Here is an 18,339-nt window from a genome sequence, read left to right on the forward strand (position 1 = left end):
AAAATACAAAAATTAGCCAGTCATGGTGGCTTGCGCCTGTAGTCCCAGCTACTCAGAAGGCTGACGCAGGAGAATTGCTTGAACCTGGGAGGCAGAGGTTGTGGTGATCCGAGATTGCACCACTGCACTCCAGCCTGGACAACAGAGTGAGACTCCCTCTCAAAAAAAAAAAAAAAGACCAAATATAGTAGAAACTCAGTATGTGTTAACTTTTATTAAAGATGATAATGACAATGTAATGGCAGCTCACATTATCAGCCACTTCCTGTCACTAGTTGGACAACTTCTCTTAGTAGCTTTCTCTCATTGAAAACAACTAATAGCATCCCATTATTACAAAGAGCCAATGTGAAGAGGAAATAAGCTAATGTATGAGAGAAAGTCTTTTGCCAGGCAAGTGCATTATTATAACTTGCTAAGCACTGCAGATATAAAAGATAAATACACAGGGCACCCTACTTCACTTTTCATGAGCTTATGAAGAGTTGAGGAAGAGAAAGTCTAAATAAAACTCAACAATGCAAGGTGAGAGGACACAATGAGTTCTACTACTACTGAGCAATGCAGGAGGTAGGAGGGGCAGGAATGAGTTGAAGCAGCTGAGCTAGGGAAGTCTAGAGAAGCAAGTCCCTGGGAATTCCTTTATCTTTCTGGAGTGGCCAATTCCCCTCTGGGTGCTCAACAAACACTGATGGCTATTTTTACCCTATAGCTTTTCCTACTTGTCTTATGGAAGGGGAACTTCAGGGTCTTGAGGGCTGGGTATGGCACGAAGAGTATGGCTGTGAAGTGTCTAAAAACTGCGCAGTGAGGATGCAGGCAGAGGGGAAGACTGTTCTTGGTATGTGGCTCACACTCCTCTCAATGGAAGATACATGTGGGATGAGCTCTAAATGAGGAGGAGAGAGAGATGGGTTCAAGTTCTTGGGTGCTAACATAGCCTTGGACAGGACAAGCCTCTTTGGGTTGTTTCCCCACCTGTGAAATAAGGGGACACGTAATACCCTGGGTCCCCTTAACTCTGTGCATATCTGTGTTTTTCCCTAGATGATCTGAGGTTCTACTCTTAGTACCACCATTTACCACCTAAGTGATCCTGGGCTAGCCCCTTCACTTCTCATTTGTGAAATGGCAATGTCATCACCTACTTTCAAGGTAGCAGTGAGGATTTTTTCTTTTTTTTTTTTGAGATGGAGTTTTGCTGTTATCGCCCAGGCTGGAGTGCAGTGGCTTGATCTCGGCTCACAGCAACCTCTGCCTCCCGAGTTCAAGTGATTTTCCTGCCTCAGCCTCCTGAGTAGCTGGGATTACTGCCGCAGGCCACCACACCCAGCTAATTTTTCTATTTTTAGTAGAGATGGTTTCCCCATGTTGGAGAGGCTGGTCTCGAACTCCTCACCTCAAGTGATCTGCCCGCCTTGGCCTCCCAAAGTGTTGGGATTACAGGCGTGAGCCACTATGCCTGGCCTGCAGCGAGGATTAAATGTGGTTCTGAAGAACTATGGGGTGCCCAACAAAGGGCTGGCAGTAGGAGCAGGGGCTTCCTTCTTGCCTCCCGTCTTCTGACTTAGAAGTTCCGGGGCAACCATCTTTCTTCTTCACTAGACTGTTAGTTCCCTGAGGATAAAAACAGCATCCCACTTACTCTAGTTGGACTCAGCACCAAGCAAAGGACCTGGAAGAGCAAAGCCGTAACAAATGTTTCCAAACCAAAAATGGTAGGAGTGGCAACAACCAGTAGCCCAGGTGGGGGAGCACAAGGGTTCCATGGCTCATGGCCACCAGGTCCTTTTTTTCTTCTGTGTGCAGACATATTTGCACCCAAATGCAGGCCTGGGCTTTGTTACGCCCTTGCAATGGTATGTACGCCGCAGGGCATGGGAGCACCAGAACACACCCTCCTTTCCATTGCCAATATCCTGCTTTTGTTTGCTGCAAGTAGCTCTGGCCAGGTCCAGGAGAGGGAGCAGGGAGAGAAACAAGTGCAGGCATGCAGGAGACAGCCAGGCCAGCCTGCTGGGAAGAACACCTGGCTGGAGAGCAACATCACCAGTCCACACATCTGTGTCAAGGAATGCCTTTAAAGGGCACAGCCAGCTACGTCGCCAAAACTGCCACAGATGTCTCTGAAGAACTGGAAGGTGAACAACTGATAGGAGGACTGGGTATGGGTCCCTAAGCTGTGTTTTGTCACAGAACACAACTGGGTTTTTGGACCACTTAAGAAGTTGCCATGGTAGACTTCACAGTTCTAGCTTAGCTATCGATTAACAGCTACTATTTATTGAATGCCAACCATAATCCAGGTCCTATATGAGGTACCTTATTTATATTATCTCTAATCCTGACAACCCTATAAGGTAGTAGGATTATCCCTGTTTTATAGAAGACTGAAAAGCAGAGTTAGAGTCAAATCATTCTGCAAAGTTGCCCAATACATAATTGATGGAGCTGGAATGTGAAGCTATGTGTGCTTGGCTACAAAGCCGCATCCACTGTACTATGTCACTGGAGTGAGAGAGCACATCTCTCAACAGCTGAGCCTCAGGATTCTCACCTGTGAAAATAAGGAGGCTGGAGCCCTGACAGTTCAAGACCCTTTGAGTGTTAACACTTCATGATGCTTTTCCTTTACTCCAAGTACTGAATGTTAAATGGCACAATTCTCCTCCTTCATATATTTCACAGTGTTCAATTCCCCAGCAGTCTCTGTTCTTTTAAGCAAAGAATCCAGAACACACTCTGGAACTGTAAGGTGCTACTCAAACATGTCCCAACTTAGATTCTTAGAGGCCATGGACACCATACGTTCTTCCCAAAGCCAAGGCTGTTTTTCTACCTTTCAGCTTTTGAAAGTTTCAAGTGAAAGTCAAAATCTGCCCTGGCTATAGGTAGAAGAGTACCCAGCTGGGAGGTGGTGAAGCTGAGGTCTGAACCAGTCATCCCACTGTCCTGAGGAGCCAGAATGAATTGAGCTGAAATCCTCAGGTCAGGGGAGATCACCTAGAAACCTACATACGCTGAGGGTACACCTAAGGACAACCTCCAAAACTCATCTTCCAAAACTATTAGAGGGGTTCCGAGGGCTTGGGCAGATACAAAGTGCACAGAACCCTGGTGGTCAGTTCAGTGGGCTAACCCAGATCCACACAGAGACCTTTTGAGTCAGCAGAGAACACATGAGTTTTTTTAAAAAAGATAATCAGTTGAGATTTTCTCTTTCAAGACCTGGATCCATATTCCGTCTCTGCCATTTACTATCTGTGTCACCTAAGGCCAGTTACTTCATGACTCTGAGCCTCAGTTTCCTCACTTGTACATTGCTGATAATATCTTATGGGGTTATAAGAATTAAATTATGTACAGATGTCCTGCATGATGCCTGGCTCACAGCAGGTAGCCAGTAAGTATTCATTTATTTCCCTCCCCAGTTTGAGAACACCAAGGGCAAATGCAGACAGACCCCTTTTTCTCCTATGCCTAGCAATATGGACCTGCTTCTCAGCCCAGAATGAAACAGATTTCTGTAAGTAAGGTCCTAAAATGAATTATTTCTCTATTCAAATAGAAATCAACATTTTTTTTTAAAAAGAGACAAGAGTCTTACTCTGTCACCCAGACTGGAGTGCAGTGGTACAATCATTGCTCACTGTAATCTGACACCCCAGGCTCAAGAGATTCTCCTGCCTCAGCCTCCTGAGTAGCTGGGACTACAGGTGCACACCACCATGCCTGGTTAATTTTTTATTTTCTGTAGAGACAGGGTCTCCCTATGTTGCCCAGGCTGGTCTTAAACTCCTGGACTCAAGTGATCCTCCAGCCTTGGCCTCCCAAAGTGCTGGCATTACAGGAAGGAGCCACCACGCCCAGCTGAAATCAACTGGTTTTAATAGATTCCTAACAATTAGGAAATAGTTACTGTGCATCTGCGATGTGTAAGAACAAGCAGGCAAGGTGCTGTGCTGAGAGAAGCCAAGTGAGATAAGACAGAGACCCAGCTCTCACTCACATCCAGATTCTTCAGACAAAAATGTTTACAGGTAAATTCTCAACCTTATGGGGTAAGAGAACCAGTCATTATTGCAGTGGATTTACACATGTTAAAGCATAAGCCCTCCCATGTCCTGATGAAGACCTGGCTGGATGGTCATCCCTTAACCTCCCGGTGAGCAGCCAGTTGTAGAGAAGCTTCTTTCAGCCCCCAGCCTCTGAATTGATTGGGCTGGAAGGAGACAAAGGGAAGCTCCCTCCACTATAGCCTGAGGGCACCTGGAGAGCACCACAATTGGGGATGCCAACTTTTCCCCAGGGCCCAGAAGGGCAGATATGGCAGGGGCCTAGAGAGACTCTGTTCCATAAGAGCTCAGTCAAAAATCCCTTTATTACTCCTCCTTCCTGCAGATCCTGTAGACTGAAACAGTCTGACAATTAAGCTGTAAGTATTATGGAGTCTGTTATTATTGTTTTAAAAAGTTAACCAAACACATAATGAAGCCTATGAACAGCAAGAAATAAGTGTTGCTAGAGTGCACTGATTCAGTTCCAACCAAAAACCAGGAAGACTGTAGTTTCAAGTAATTTGTGTAGTTGTACTGCAGTTAAAGACAGGGCCTCCATTATTTGGCAAATAATGGAAAAGAGCTTGTGTGCCTTTGAGGAGCCACATAGAAGTTGCAGAGTTGGGAACCACTCACCTGATCCAAGTCCTTCATTTTTCAGATAAGGAGAAAAAGAGTCCCAGAGGACCTAAGGCACCTGCCAAAGGTTACTGTGAAGCTGGGCAGAGCTATGCGTAATTATTTCCCTTTAAACATGGACTGCTTTGGAACACAAAGATTAATTTGTTTTCTTCAAGAGATAATGTGTAAACCCAAGCTCATTAAATCAGTATTGGATATTAAGTGCAATTCTATAAAAAGAAAAATGCTTTAAAGATGTCCGACAAAAGCCACTCCCTAATTTACTTCTTTTGTAAATTCCAATTTGAGGTATTTTCTTACTTGGAAACACAGTGGTAACTGCATCTCACTCCTCACGTTAGTGTGGGTAGGAAAGACAGTGCATTCTCTGCTGAGTATGTTTGGCCTATCAGGCAGGGGTGTATGGGACACAGAAGTTGTATTCTTCATTCCCTTGCTCCCTCTTTCACCTTCACATGTCACGCCTGATCATGTACCCATGGAATCTGGTTGCGTCACTTTCCTTGCAACCACAGCCCCAGAACTCCTATAGATTTTGTACTCCCCCAGAGGCCTAGGATCAAGGACTTAATTTGTTTCGCAGAATCCAGCAAGGACCCTGTTCAGGAGCCCAAGAAGTCTAGCTTCTACTTTCTGCCAGGGACGAAATTGAGGCCCAAAGAGGAGCCCTTGAAGATACCCTATAATAAAAGACAGAGGGGCTAATGGCAGAAACAGTTTTCTCACCAGGTAGTGATGTGGCAATGGATTGACACCTGGGAGAGCAGAGGGTCTGAGTGGTCCCTCCCTGGGGAAAAAGAGCCCTGTGTGCCACCTATCTCTTCAGAAGTGACTTCAGGAAAGTGGCCTCTTATATGGGGGAGGGGAGAGTGTCTACAGAAAGTCAGTCAGAACCCCCCAGACTCTAGCTGGGCAAACAGAGCTTGGGGGGTGCGGGCAAGGTGATCGGGTTCTCCAGAAAGGCTGGGGCAGAACAAGACAAAGGGCAGGTGGACTTGGGTGGCACTGGTGGCCTGGCCCTTACAGGTTCAGATTGAGAGTTCATTATCTGCTCTAGTTCCACCTCCTGAGAAGTTGTGTCCTCCCTGGCTTCCCTGCCTCTCCAAGGGTAAAAGGGGTATAGTTTCTGGCTCCTAAAGAAACAACCCTTCCCCTAAGTGGCCTTCCCAGGATTAAAAGTAAGAGAAATTAATGAGGACCTGAAATGTGGCTACTTCAACACTTGGCATCTTAATTCCACATGGTAAAAGCTTTCTCCTAAAGTCAAGATCAATTTCCATTGGCTCTTTAGAAAACAATATCAGCTATACCTTCAAAAAGTCAGGCAAACTATCCCTTTTTCTACTATCTGCTAGGAGAGGAAAACAAACCTGAGAATTTCCTCTCCACTGGAAGAAGAAAACAAACCTGCAGCCCCCGAAGGATGAGAGAAAGTCAGAAAGACAGAAAAAGCTGCCCAGTGAGGCTCCATGTTAACTTTGTTGAAACTGGTTGCCTCATCTGTAAAATGGGGATATATAATCTCTTTAGGCTGTTGAGAGATTAAAGGATAAAGTGTCCAGCAGGGCGCTTGGTAGAGTCAGCATTGAGGACCAGTTCCCTTCCCCCTTCCCCCAGTCCAGACACCTCCCACCACTCTACCAGGGTCCAGTCATTCCACGAAACCACATGGTACACTGCTTTTCTGCCCAGGGCCTGGCCACCTGACTAGTATCCCGGCAGCAAGATCTGGGCACTGGACCTAGTTTAGGGAAGCCAGAAGGGAAAAGTCGACAAGGACCACTGGTGAGGGGGAGGCAGCCTTTTTGGAACAACAGGCTGCTCCCAAAGAATGAAAACAAGCCCCACCCTAGTCTGGAATGGCTCCATTCAGAAGGGACCTAAAGGGCCAGAAACCCCCTGGGGAGTTTCTATGGGAGGTGGAGTGGGGCAATGAGCAAAGAAAGCCAGGTTGGAGGTAGAGTTTCCACATCTCCCTTTGAGAAGCCCCAGAGAGAGGCTCGTGGAGGTACTCAGGCCTAGGGACTGAGGAGGTGTGGGGGCTGGCCCAGCAGCTCAGGAACACTCCAAAGTCCATTGCTCCAGTCTCAGAAGCACTGGCCCAGGTCTTTTCCCCAGCAACTACATTCACCTGGGAGCTCAGAAGCCCCTCAAGGTCAGAGGCTAATGTGCCTGTCATTAAGAGAACAAATGTTTATAAGGTACCTATTGTGTACCAGGCTACCCACACCCAGGACTTGCCAGTTTCCACAGTTTGGCAAAACCTGCCCATCCTGCTTGTTGGGACAAATTTCTGGGCAGGCAGCATGGCCCGCAGGTAAGACATGTGAGAGCTAGAAACAGCACTCTATTTGTGCTATTCCCCCTGGAAGCAGTAACACCTAGAATGGGCAGGTCAGTGGCATCTTTTGGAGGCTCTTTCAGGTTTGCCTGGGATGGAAGGGGAGCTGGAGCTCCCTAAGAAGTTCCTTCTGGGTATATCCCTCCCCTCACCACTTCCAGGACATAATGGGGGTACCTCACAAGGCCAATTCTGCTTGGGTATAACCTCTCCTGGCTTCTGCCCAACAGAACCAATGGTAAAGGACTAAGTGAGAAGGAGATTTCGGGAGACCACCCTCTTCTCAGGACCAGGGGCCAGGAGAGAGAGAGAGGAGAACTCGGAGACCAACTCACCGAAATGGGTCTCTGGAGGTGAAGTAAGCCGAGACTGACAAGTAACTCCCCATCTTCTTCCCACACCAGATAAACAGGCTCAGCTGCAAATCCGTCTATGAGTGCCTTGGGCCGGCTGTAGATGGTCACCATGACAGGCCCAGGGCTCCCAGCACCTCTGGCTGCAGGCAGGCTGCCCTGAGCTCACCTCTCCCTCCGGAGCAGCTGGAGGAGCCTGAGGACTCCCGGCCACTTGCCCCCCAGCAGATCCCCACAGGGGCTCATGGCTGGGATGGCTCCTCCCTAGTTCCTAGAAGCTCAGACGGCCCCACTGGACTCGGAGAAAACGACCTCTTTGCGGAGGCTACATACACACTGGCATTCTTGAGCAGGGGCCGGTGACTAGCTAAGAAAGAAGCGCTGCTGTCAAGTTAGCCTTCTTCTTCGGTCCCACCCCTGAATGAGGGAGGGAGGGAGGAAGAGGAGGAGCTCCCGCAGAACCGAGGTGTGTGGTTGGAGCAGCTGTTAGGAAACAGACCTTGCAGGCAAGGGGTGGAGCTGGGCTGGATCGAGGCTGCAGGCAGGCACTGCAGACAATAACTGGGACTGACTGAGCGTCCATCCTGAGCTCAGGGAAGGGCAAGGCAGGATACAGGGTGAATATATCTGGCCCCAGATGTCCTCAAGCAGAGGAGTTGCCTACAGGACAGTAATTCTGCTTGGAGGTGAAAAAAAAAAAAAAAAAAAAAGGCAGAGGATGCCAGGTCCAGGAAGAGCCACACCAGACAGAGGGACCTCTGGTAGGAGAGGCAGGTCCAGAGAGCCATCCTAGCTCCGAGTTGACATCTGTTCTGTCCTGGCACTAGGGCTCCCATTCATTCCCTCCCTCTGCTTGGCCTGGGGACAGCCTCAAGAGCTGACCAATGGGAGGTGACACTTCCACTCCAGGGCAGGGCTGTGTTGCAAATAAGGAAACGAGGCCCAGGGTATTAACCTATACCTGATGTGTCTCCATGTGGCAAACACTATATGCACTCTTATTTCTCTGAGACAGGAATTATTCCCACTCTACAGACAAGGAAAGTGAGGTACAGAGAGATTAGGTAACTCACTCAAGGTCAAAAAGGGAGTCAGTGGCAGGGCTGGGATTTAAATGTAGGCCCATGTGAGTTGGAGTAGGCCTCTAGAGCTGGAGTTCTCCCACTACCAGGCTTCATTCTGGCTCTTCAAGGAGAAAAATCTTTTCCAAAGCCCTCTGCAAATAGCATGGAGCCCAGGTTACTCTCATTCACTCACTATTCACTGGCTGTTCACACACAGAACACCATCCACTGGCCTCTGTGGACAGTAGAACTTGTTCTACTTGTCCAATGATAACCATGCTTTTCAAACTGAAAAATGGGGTGTGAGGGAGAAGAAGGCCTGGGATGCCAAAAGGGATCGATAAGCCTAGGTATCTGGAATGGGAGCCCGCCTGAAGAGCCCCAGTTGTGATGATGGCCAAACCAGAGCTTACCATGGAGAAAGCCCTTGTCTCCCTGCCTGCAGGATTGTAAACGAAAAAGCAAGGCTGCTGGAGAAAATCAGAATACTAGGACCTCACTATTGGATTTGGGGCAGTGACATCAGCTCTCCCTCACCAGGCACACACCTCTCACCATTGTAAAGGGCCAGAAGTCACCCTGCAGCTTCTATGTCTTACTGTGAACCATGGCAGCAAAGTCTGATAAAGATGGTAGATGGGGTTACAAAGGAGCCTTTTCCCATTCCACCAACTGGGCACAGGGACAACAATGCATGAAATAAGAGCACATGGGTTTGAATACTGATAATAAGCTACCATTTATTGAGCAGTTAATATGTTCTAGGCCCTGTGTTAAGTGCTTAGCATCTATTATCCATCATATTTAAATTGCCAGTATATAGGGTAAATGCCATCAGCCTCATTCAACAGATTAGGAAATAGGTTCTGAGGGGTTATGTCACTATCCTCAAGACAAATAGCTGGTAAGTGGTGAGGGTGGGGTTTTTTTGTTTTTTTTTTTTTTGAGTCAGGGTCTCTCTCTGTCACTCAGGCTGGAGTGCAGTGGTGCCATCATGGCTCACTACAGTCTCAACCTTGACCTTCTGGACTCAAGTGATCCTCTCACCTCAGCCTCCAGAGTAGCTGGGACGACAGATGCAAGCCATCACGCCCAGCTGCGAGGCTGGGTTTCAAACCTGGTACATATGTATGGCTCTAGAGCACAGGTCAAGGCACTTTTCCTGTAAAGGGCCAGACAGCAGATATCTTAGGCTCTGCAGGCCATACAGACTCTGTTGTGGCTACTCAATTGTGTCATTACAGAGCAAAAGCAGCCATATATAAAACATAAACTAAGGGACATAGTTGTGTTCCAATAGATATTTACTTATGGAAAGATTTTTTTTTTTTTGAGATTCAGTCTCACACTGTTGTCCTGGCTAAAGTGCAGTGGTACAAACATGGTTCACTGTAGCCTCAACCACCTGGGCTCAAGTGATCCTCCTGCCTAAGCCTCCCGTGCATCTGGGACCACAGGTGCAGGCCACCATACCTGGCTATTTTTTTTTTTTGTGACAGAGTCTCGCTCTGTTGCCCAGGCTGCAATATAGTGTCACGATCTTGGCTCACTGCAACCTCTGCCTCCCAGGTTCAAGCAATTCTCTTGTCTCAGCCTCCCAAGTAGCTGGGACTACAGGCACATGCCACCATGCTCGGCTAATTTTTGTATTTTTAGTAGAGACGGGGTTTCACCATATTGGTCAGGCTGGTCTTGAACTCCTAACCTCAGGTGATCCACCTGCCTCGGCCTCCCAAAGTGCTGGGATTATAGGCGTGAGCCACTGTGCCTGGCCCTGGCTAATTTTTTTTTTTTTTGTAGAGATAGGGTCTCACTTTGTTGCCCAGGCTGGGACACTGGTATTTGAGTTTCATGTAATTTCCACATGTCACAAAACATTCTTGTGCTTTTTTCCCCCTAACCATTAAAAATCACAGGTCATATGGGCCAGGCATAGTGGCTCATGCCTATAATCCCAGCAGTCGAGAGGCCAAGGAGGGCAGACTGCTTGAAGCCAGAAGTTTGAGACCAGCCTGGGTAACAAACCAAGACCCTATCTCTACCAAAAAAATCAATCAATCAGGCCGGGCATGGTGGCTCACACCTGTAATCCCAGCAATTTGGGAGGCCGAGGCAGGCAGATCACCTGAGGTAGGGAGTTCGAGACCAGCCTAACCAACATGGAGAAACCCTGTCTCTACTAAAAATACAAAAATTAGCTGGGCGTGGTGGCACATGCCTGTAATCCCAGCTACTCCAGAGGCTGAGGCAGAAGAATCGCTTGAACCCAGGAGGTGGAGGTTGCGGTGAGCTGAGTTCGTGCCATTGCATTCCAGCCTGGGCAACAAGAGCGAAACTCTGTCTCAAAAAGAAAAAAGAAAAAAAAAAAAACAATCAATCATAGGCCGTATTAAAATAGGCAATGGGCCATAGCTTGCTGGCCTCTGTTCTAGAGCTACAGAGCTCAACCACTCTATTTACTACCTCTAATAGTGAAGAACAGCTCTTGGTGTTTGTGCAGAGCTCAGCCATATCTATCTACCACCACGAAGACACCACACTGTAGCCCCAGAGGCAGCCAGAAGAAGTAAGGACTGAACAGGTGCTCACCCTGCATTAAGCATTGCTTGCAGCACTAATTGTATGAATGAATTTTAACCCACACTATTCCACAGTTCTGTGATTTCTCTCTTTACAGATAAAGCAACTGAGGTACAGGGAGGTTAAATCACTTGCCTGAGGTCACTCAGCTGTAAATGTGAGAAGTGAAGCCAGGATTTGAACCTAGACTAGACATTATAGACTACACTCTACCATGCTATATCGATGCTCAGCCTGGGCCCAGAGCCAGACTGTCTGGGTTTGAATGTGACAATGCACTGTATGTAAGCCCTTGGCACAAAGTCTGGAACACATTAAAGGTTGATAAATGTTACCCATTAATATCATTAAGACTATTGTTACAACTACTGTGGGCTAGCTATGTGGCCTTTAGCAAGTCATCGTCTCTGTTTGGGTCTGGGTTAGGTCTCTAAATAGCTCCCAGCATCAACATTTTTCACCCCTGTGAGGTTGCAGAGGGCTCTCTGTTTTCCTTGGGTCTCAAGTTGAGTTTAAACTCTTGAGCAGGAGGTCAGGATCCTGGCCTTGGGGCCACACAAGAGCCACAGAGGAGTTGAGGTGGGCTGGAAGTGGGGAAACAACATACAGGATACTGAAAGGGCTGCCCAGCTGGAGAGCTGGGAGCAATCTTTCTCCCAGTCACAGAATCAACTATTTCTCACCAAAACTCTATTATGTTCCCCTGTAATTCAATCAGGCAAGAAGGGGGCCCCAAATTAAGTCTGGAACTAGCAAATTATCTTTTAATTGTACCCTCTGATTTCCACGTGATGAACACAGCACTGATGGAAGAATATGCAAGCCACAAAGAGACGGAGGCCAGGGAGCCCATGAGCATAACTCCTCTTGACATTTCACACAGCTCTGCTGTTCCAGCAGCGGCGGCGGCGGGCTCAGTGAGTCGGTGTCTAGGAATGTGAGCAGGAGGCTGCAGGCGTTCTCCTCTCCCCCTACTCCTCTTACAAAGGAGTTGGTGGGTGGGTGGGGAATAAGTGAGAGGACATCTCAATGCCATGAAAACTGCCTTCCCCTGGAAGAGCAACAGCCTTCTCCCCACGTCCTGAGTTGAAGCAGAAGCCCCTCCCAGGTGGAATCCATTTGACCTCCATAAATCCAGACTTCAGGAAGAACCTTTGAAGGATTGATCACCAGATGTGATAAGCTGCTGGCTGCTCAGACGCAAGCGTGTGGTTCCTCAGGGCCAACTTCAAAGGGCCCAAGCCACCCAGCATTGGGAGATGAAATGCCACATTGGAGGATATATTTTACCCTCCCACCCTTGGAAACTGGTCCTGGATAGAAAACTGCTCTTCTAGGTCCTTAGAGCAGCTGGCAGAAGATTCAGCAGTTATGGCTGCCAGAGGCAACTGCAGGAATCCTTTGACTGGCAGTTATAGTAGGGATAAAATAGCAGGAGAGGTGTTAATCTCCAGCTCATTTCATAAGTTGGAAACCTGGCAGGGAGCCAAACAAACTGACTCCATAGAACCAGCTGAGGCATAGGTCTTCAAGGCGTCTGTGACAGGCTGGAGAACAATAGCCTTCAAAACCAGCAGCCCCAAGTGAATGTTCAGGCAAGGTGTGGTAAGTGAATGAATCACCCCAGCCTCTTGTCGGAAGAAAACTCTGGCCAAATAATTCAAAACTCAAGGAACTGTGTTTGTGTGAAGCCCTCTATTGGCTGGGAGGACTCCAATCAAGGAAGATAATTTTTGAGGACTCTGAAACCTCCAAATCCTGAAAGGTAAGCATTACCACCCCCATATACTAACCATCTTTCCTGCCCCCCTCCTCCCTTCTTCCAAATCACTTTCTATATTATAGTAGCAGTCATCCTTCTAAAACAAGGGTCCCGGGCGAGCGCGGCGGCTCATGCTTATAATCCCAGCACTTTGGGAGGCAGAGGCGGGCGGGTCACCTAAGGTCAAGTGTTCGTGACCAACCTGGCCAACATGGAGAAACCCCATCTCTACTAAAAACATAAAATTAGCTGGGTGTGGTGGTGTGTGCCTGTAATGCCAGCTACTGGGGAGGCTGAGGCAAGAGAATCGCTTGAACCCAGGAGGCAGAGACTGCGGTGAGCCAAGATCATGTCATTGCACTCCAGCCTAGGTGACAGAGCAAGACTCTGTCTCAACAAATAAATAAATAAATAAAACGTCACAGCAATTCCCAGCTTCACAGGGTTATGAGCATTAAATGAGAACATATGTGAACAAGCCTACTTCAGTATCCGGCTCATGGAACTCAGTCAGTGTTTTATCTGCTACTCCTGTAATGTGATGTCATGTTCACAAACACCAGGTAAAAGACAGTATTTGGCATCTTAGGTATCACGGAAAGAGAAAAGAATTTGCCATCTGGATAGAACTTTAGAGATTTAGTCTAATCCCTTGTTTTATAGTTCATGAACTTGAAACCAGGAATGGAGAATTGGAAGCCCAAGACATATGAGGATACCAAGTCACATGAAATGTGTTCAGATTTTCAGACTGGGAGAATTATTTCCCAATATATTGAAAAAAGAAAATATGTTGGCACAGTGATGGAACCATTGTTAGTAACTTCGGATAAACTATGGAGAATGGGGGCAATATTTCCAAAGTATAATGTTCCATATCTACTATATACCAGGTGCTGGGGATGTATTCATGAAATAAAAACGGAGATAGCTAACTGGCCCAGTTTTCAAAAAGGAGGAAAAAGATACTGGAAAAAGTAACCTTATGATCCTTTTGCTTTGATTCCTTCACAAAATTCTAGGCAGATGATGGAATAAGTGGACAGTAAGCACTTAGAAAAGGAGCTGATCATTAGGAGTCAGCAGTAGTAAAACGGTAGTGACTAGTTAGACTTGACTTCATGTTTTCATAGGGTTACTCATCATGAGACCTTCTCTTGGATTTCCACAGGCATTTGATAAACTCTTTCCTGATATCCAGACAGTAAGAATGTGGGCAGGAAATCTAGAAAAATCACATACAAGAACTCAACATACCCAGCAATTTGAGGCTCTGAACTGTACAGGCAGGATTCCTGAATACCTTGCTAGAGCTCACATTGAGGAAAGGGCATGGGATTTGAGCTCAGAAAACTTTTCTTTTAATTTCAGTGCTGCCCTCCCCAGCAGCATAAACTTGGATAAATTATTTAACATCTCTGGGTTTCCCTTGCCCTGCTTGTGCTGTATTCCTCAAGAGGTTGTTGCAAGAACTAAACTAGATGATGAGTATAAAAGGCCTTTGTAAACTGAAGATGCTTTATGAACACTAGTTCTTATCACTGTTCTAGTGCTGTAGTTGCTCATCATGGGGGTCCTGAATTATAGGTTACTTTACTAGGTATCTGTGGACACCTGGTATGGGTCAGGCCTATGCTGGGCACTGAGAGTACCTAGTGCCTGCCTTCACGTAGTTTGATCTGGTGATAGGCAGATATGGCCACAGGGTCCTTCCTGGGTGTGATGTGCTTGAGGACACATTGAAGGAACCTTCCTAGAAGAGAATGAATGCTCTGTAAGGGCAGGGCCTGGAAAAAGGAGAAGACAGCACCTGAAGGAGATGTAGGAGGCCACAGAAGGAGTTAAGAGAGCAGAGGTTTGGGGAACTCCCAGGGAGCCTTATGTGGTGAGTCATCAATGGAGTAGGGCAGAACGTGACCAGAGACGTTCCTGAGGGAACTAAGGTTCACAGAGAAGGTAGCTGTTTAAGGTCACAGATCTAGGAACTGACAAAGCTGGAGTTTGACCCAAGTCTTTGGACTCCAGGTCCAACATACTAAAACTGCCTCAAATAACTATTTTATTCTTGCCATGTGATTTACAGTAATATTTCTGAAAGTGTAACTAAAGGAATAGCAGCATTGGACCCTCTGGTCAGCCTGTTGAAAATGAAGATTCCTGGGCCCCACTTCAGGTATACAGAATCAGAATTGCTGAGATTGGGGCTAAGAATCTGCATTTTAAACAAGTCCCAGTGGTTCTGATCCACACTGACAATTGAAAACCAATGCTTTTCTTTTTCCTAAGTGCTTTTCCACTTGATTTCATTTTATTCTCACAATAACCCTCAGAGGCAGGCAGGATAGATCACTATCATTACCTTGTTACAAACGAGAAAATGAATTTACAGATAGCTTGTTCATCTCCTTATCCTGAACGTAGCCTAATAAATAAATGTTTGATGATTGACATTTTGTTAAGCCTTGGCTCAGCAGAGACTTTCACCCTCCTGGTGCCACTTTTACCCATTTGTAACCCCACAGTAGCTGTCTCTCTCTTTCCTCGGTGACACGGCAGCAGTGCTCATGTTATGGTATAAAAAGGTGATTCTAGGTCAGGTGCGGTGGCTCACACCTGTAATCCCAGCATTTTGAGAGGCTGAGGTGGGCAGATCACAAGGTCAGGAGATTGAGACCATCCTGGCCAACACAGTGAAACCCTGTCTCTACTAAAACACATAAAATTAGCTGGGAGTCGGGGTGCGTGCCTGTAGTCACAGCTCCTCGGGAGGCTGAGGCAGGGGAATCACTTGAACCCGGGAAGTGGAGATTGCAGTGAACTGAGATTGCGTCACTGCACTCCAGTCTGGTGACACAGCGAGACTCCATCTCAAAAAAAACGGTGATTCTAGAAGATAGCGTCATTCCATGAAAGCGCTATCTCTGGAGCTAAAACAAATTTCAAACAAACAAACATGAGGGATGACATTAGCCAACTTCAGAAATGGTGCTTCTGCAAAAGTCAGTGCTACTGATGAGAGTGGAGCACCCTCTGATCTCAGCAAAATCTCTATAGGGCATCATTGGGAAGTCATGACCAGAATACAGCTGACACACAGAAGAAAACAACCTTAACTCAAGTCTGGCATGAGGTACTGAGGGTTTTTTTTGTAATCGTAAGGAGGATGGAGAAAGAATTTGTTAGCACCCTTCCAGCACTGCCCACGGGAGAAGGGACTCTAGTCTTTGGGGGGAAAATGAAAAGGCAAAATAAGCACAGCAGGTTGCTACAGTTGCAGAAGGCATGCCATTCCTCGAGGCCCTGGTTTCGATGGTTTAAGACTTAGGGATGACATTTACCGACTGAGGTCTTAGTCTATATAAGTTTGAGCTTATCTTACCACCTCAAAAGACAAGCTCTTGCCTAAAAGAATACTGTAGAGCAAAGAGATGGTAATGGTGCATACTGGATGGGCTTTATTCAAGTGTCCAAAGAGTCATTCAACAAATAACATCACTCACCCAGCAAACACTCTGAGTGCCCACTATATTCTAGGCACTTTGCTAAACTCTGGGATACAAAGACAAACTAGATATGGCTCCGCACTTGGAGAATTTCATACTCTAAGAGTGATGCTAGATGTGTAAACAAATATTGACATGGATATAACTGAGGTATGAAGAGCATAACAAAGAGAGAAAAAGTCTCTGATTGGTGGGGAGAGGTATGGGTAGATTTGGCGGGGGACTCCTCCACAGAAGATGGGATGGCATTGGCAGTCTCTAACAGGCTGATTGCCAGGCAGATAAGAGGCATTCTGGCCTGAAGGAACAATATGTGCAAATGCACTGAGGCATAAAGAGTATGGTATGCTCACATACCGCTGAGCAGGTCTGTAAGCTCTTGTGCAGGGCACCTGTGGGCAGCAATTAGAGCAGAGGCCGGGATGGTGGAAGAGAGGAGGGGCAGAGCACTAAAGACCAAGTCTGCTAGGCTAAAGAGCTGCCTACAGGGAGTGAAGAGCTATCAGAGGTATTTAAGCAAGCAGTGATTCCTAACAGAACGCAAAGCCTGAAACGCCAAAGAGAACTCTGATCTTTAGTTGCCAGTTTGGTTCTTTGAATGGGTATAAATGCCTAAAATCTACAGTTGGCCGTGTATATGCCCACGTGAAATTTGCTGGCCAACTAGTGTTCACTAACAGCAGAGCATGCCTTTGTCCTAGGGCCACATCTCTACTTCCTTGTCATTTTAACATCTGAGATTTGTCTACATGGGCTGTAAGCAGATAAGCATGGAATCGCAACCCCTTATAGATAATCATTCACCGTTGCTCCATGATACTAATTAGAAAACTGAATGTCTAACATTGAGTATCAAATGCTGTGTTAACATGGACATCCTTCTCCAGGCTGCACTGGGAAAAATGCTTTGGATATCTCAACAAATCTCTAGGCAATTCAAGGTAAAAAGCCCTCGTCTGGCAGGGAAGACCTGAAAAATCGCCCTGGTTAACTGAAAATCTGCTGTGTGGTCTTAGGCAAGCCATTAAATCTCTCTGGGTTTCAATTTCTTCCTCCGTAAAAAGGAAGGAGTTAGGTGAGCAAAAAATTCCATACCCATTACAGGTCAATGCTTAAAGAAGCAATGAGGAAGGGGGTGTGATCAAAGGAAGGTCGGCTGGTCGAACACGCAGAGAACTCTTCAAGGCTGATGTTATCTTGGTGAATGACCCTAATCTAGGCCTAACTTTTGGCCTTTCAGGTTTTTGACCTTTCTAATGTCCAGAGAGGTGTAGACATTCTGCGATGGTTCTGACCTAACCATTTATCAACCTCTCTGTACACTTATGAATTGACTATTAAAATCAGAACACCCATATCCCCTATACAGGTACTACTTCCAGACCCTTCCTGTTATTAAGAATCCCAGGAAGCTGAATTAGGCATCAGAAGGTTACTCTGTGAGCATGGACTTAAAATAAAGGGAAATGAGCAGCCACTGAGAGAAATTTCATCCTGGCAGTGGTGAGTCAGCCAAACTAGCCCTGCTTGCCACAAAGGACCCTATTCTGGTGACCAAATCTAGATTCAGCATCTTTATCTGAATACAGTACTAGTTTTGCTTCACTAACTTTTCACTTTCCATTTCACTGCTGGCCACTTATTTATTATACTGGTGTTTTTTTTTTTTTTTTTTTTTTTGGAGACAGAGTCTCACTCTGTTGCCCAGGCTGGAGTGCAGTGGCGCAAACTTGGTTCGCTACAACCTTCACCACCTGGGTTCAAGCGATTCTCCTGCCTCAGCCTCCCAAGTAGCTAGGATTATAGGCACCTGCCACCAAGCCCGGATAATTTTTGTACTTTTTTTTTTTTTTTTAGTAGAGACAAGGTTTCACCATGTTGGCCAGGCTAGTCTCAAACTCCTGAGCTCAAATGATCTGCCCACCTTGGCCTCCCAAAGTGCTGGGATTACAGGTGTGAGCCACTGCGCTCAGCCTTATATTGGTTTTCAAACTAAGTTTTAACTGAAAAAATAACTACTTCTTTAGATATGTGCA

At 46.6% G+C, this 18,339-nt stretch overlaps 1 protein-coding gene across 4 annotated transcripts in view; it reads right to left on the reverse strand.

The window, feature by feature from the left end:
• LIMK2 (LIM domain kinase 2) overlaps positions 1-18,339 on the reverse strand; it is a 67,396-nt gene that overhangs the window by 23,084 nt on the left and 25,973 nt on the right. The window contains exon 1 of one of the 4 annotated variants that reach the window (XM_023185452.2): positions 7,377-7,830. The exons of the other annotated variants lie outside the window; for them this stretch is intronic. Coding sequence (XP_023041220.1) covers positions 7,377-7,429 — 53 coding nt within the window. The 5' untranslated portion in view covers positions 7,430-7,830. Of the gene's footprint in view, positions 1-7,376; positions 7,831-18,339 lie in introns of those variants that run through there. 4 annotated transcript variants of the gene reach the window in all.

This window comes from Piliocolobus tephrosceles, chromosome 19 (genome assembly GCF_002776525.5).
Source record: "Piliocolobus tephrosceles isolate RC106 chromosome 19, ASM277652v3, whole genome shotgun sequence".
Classification (NCBI taxonomy): Eukaryota; Metazoa; Chordata; class Mammalia; order Primates; family Cercopithecidae; genus Piliocolobus; species Piliocolobus tephrosceles.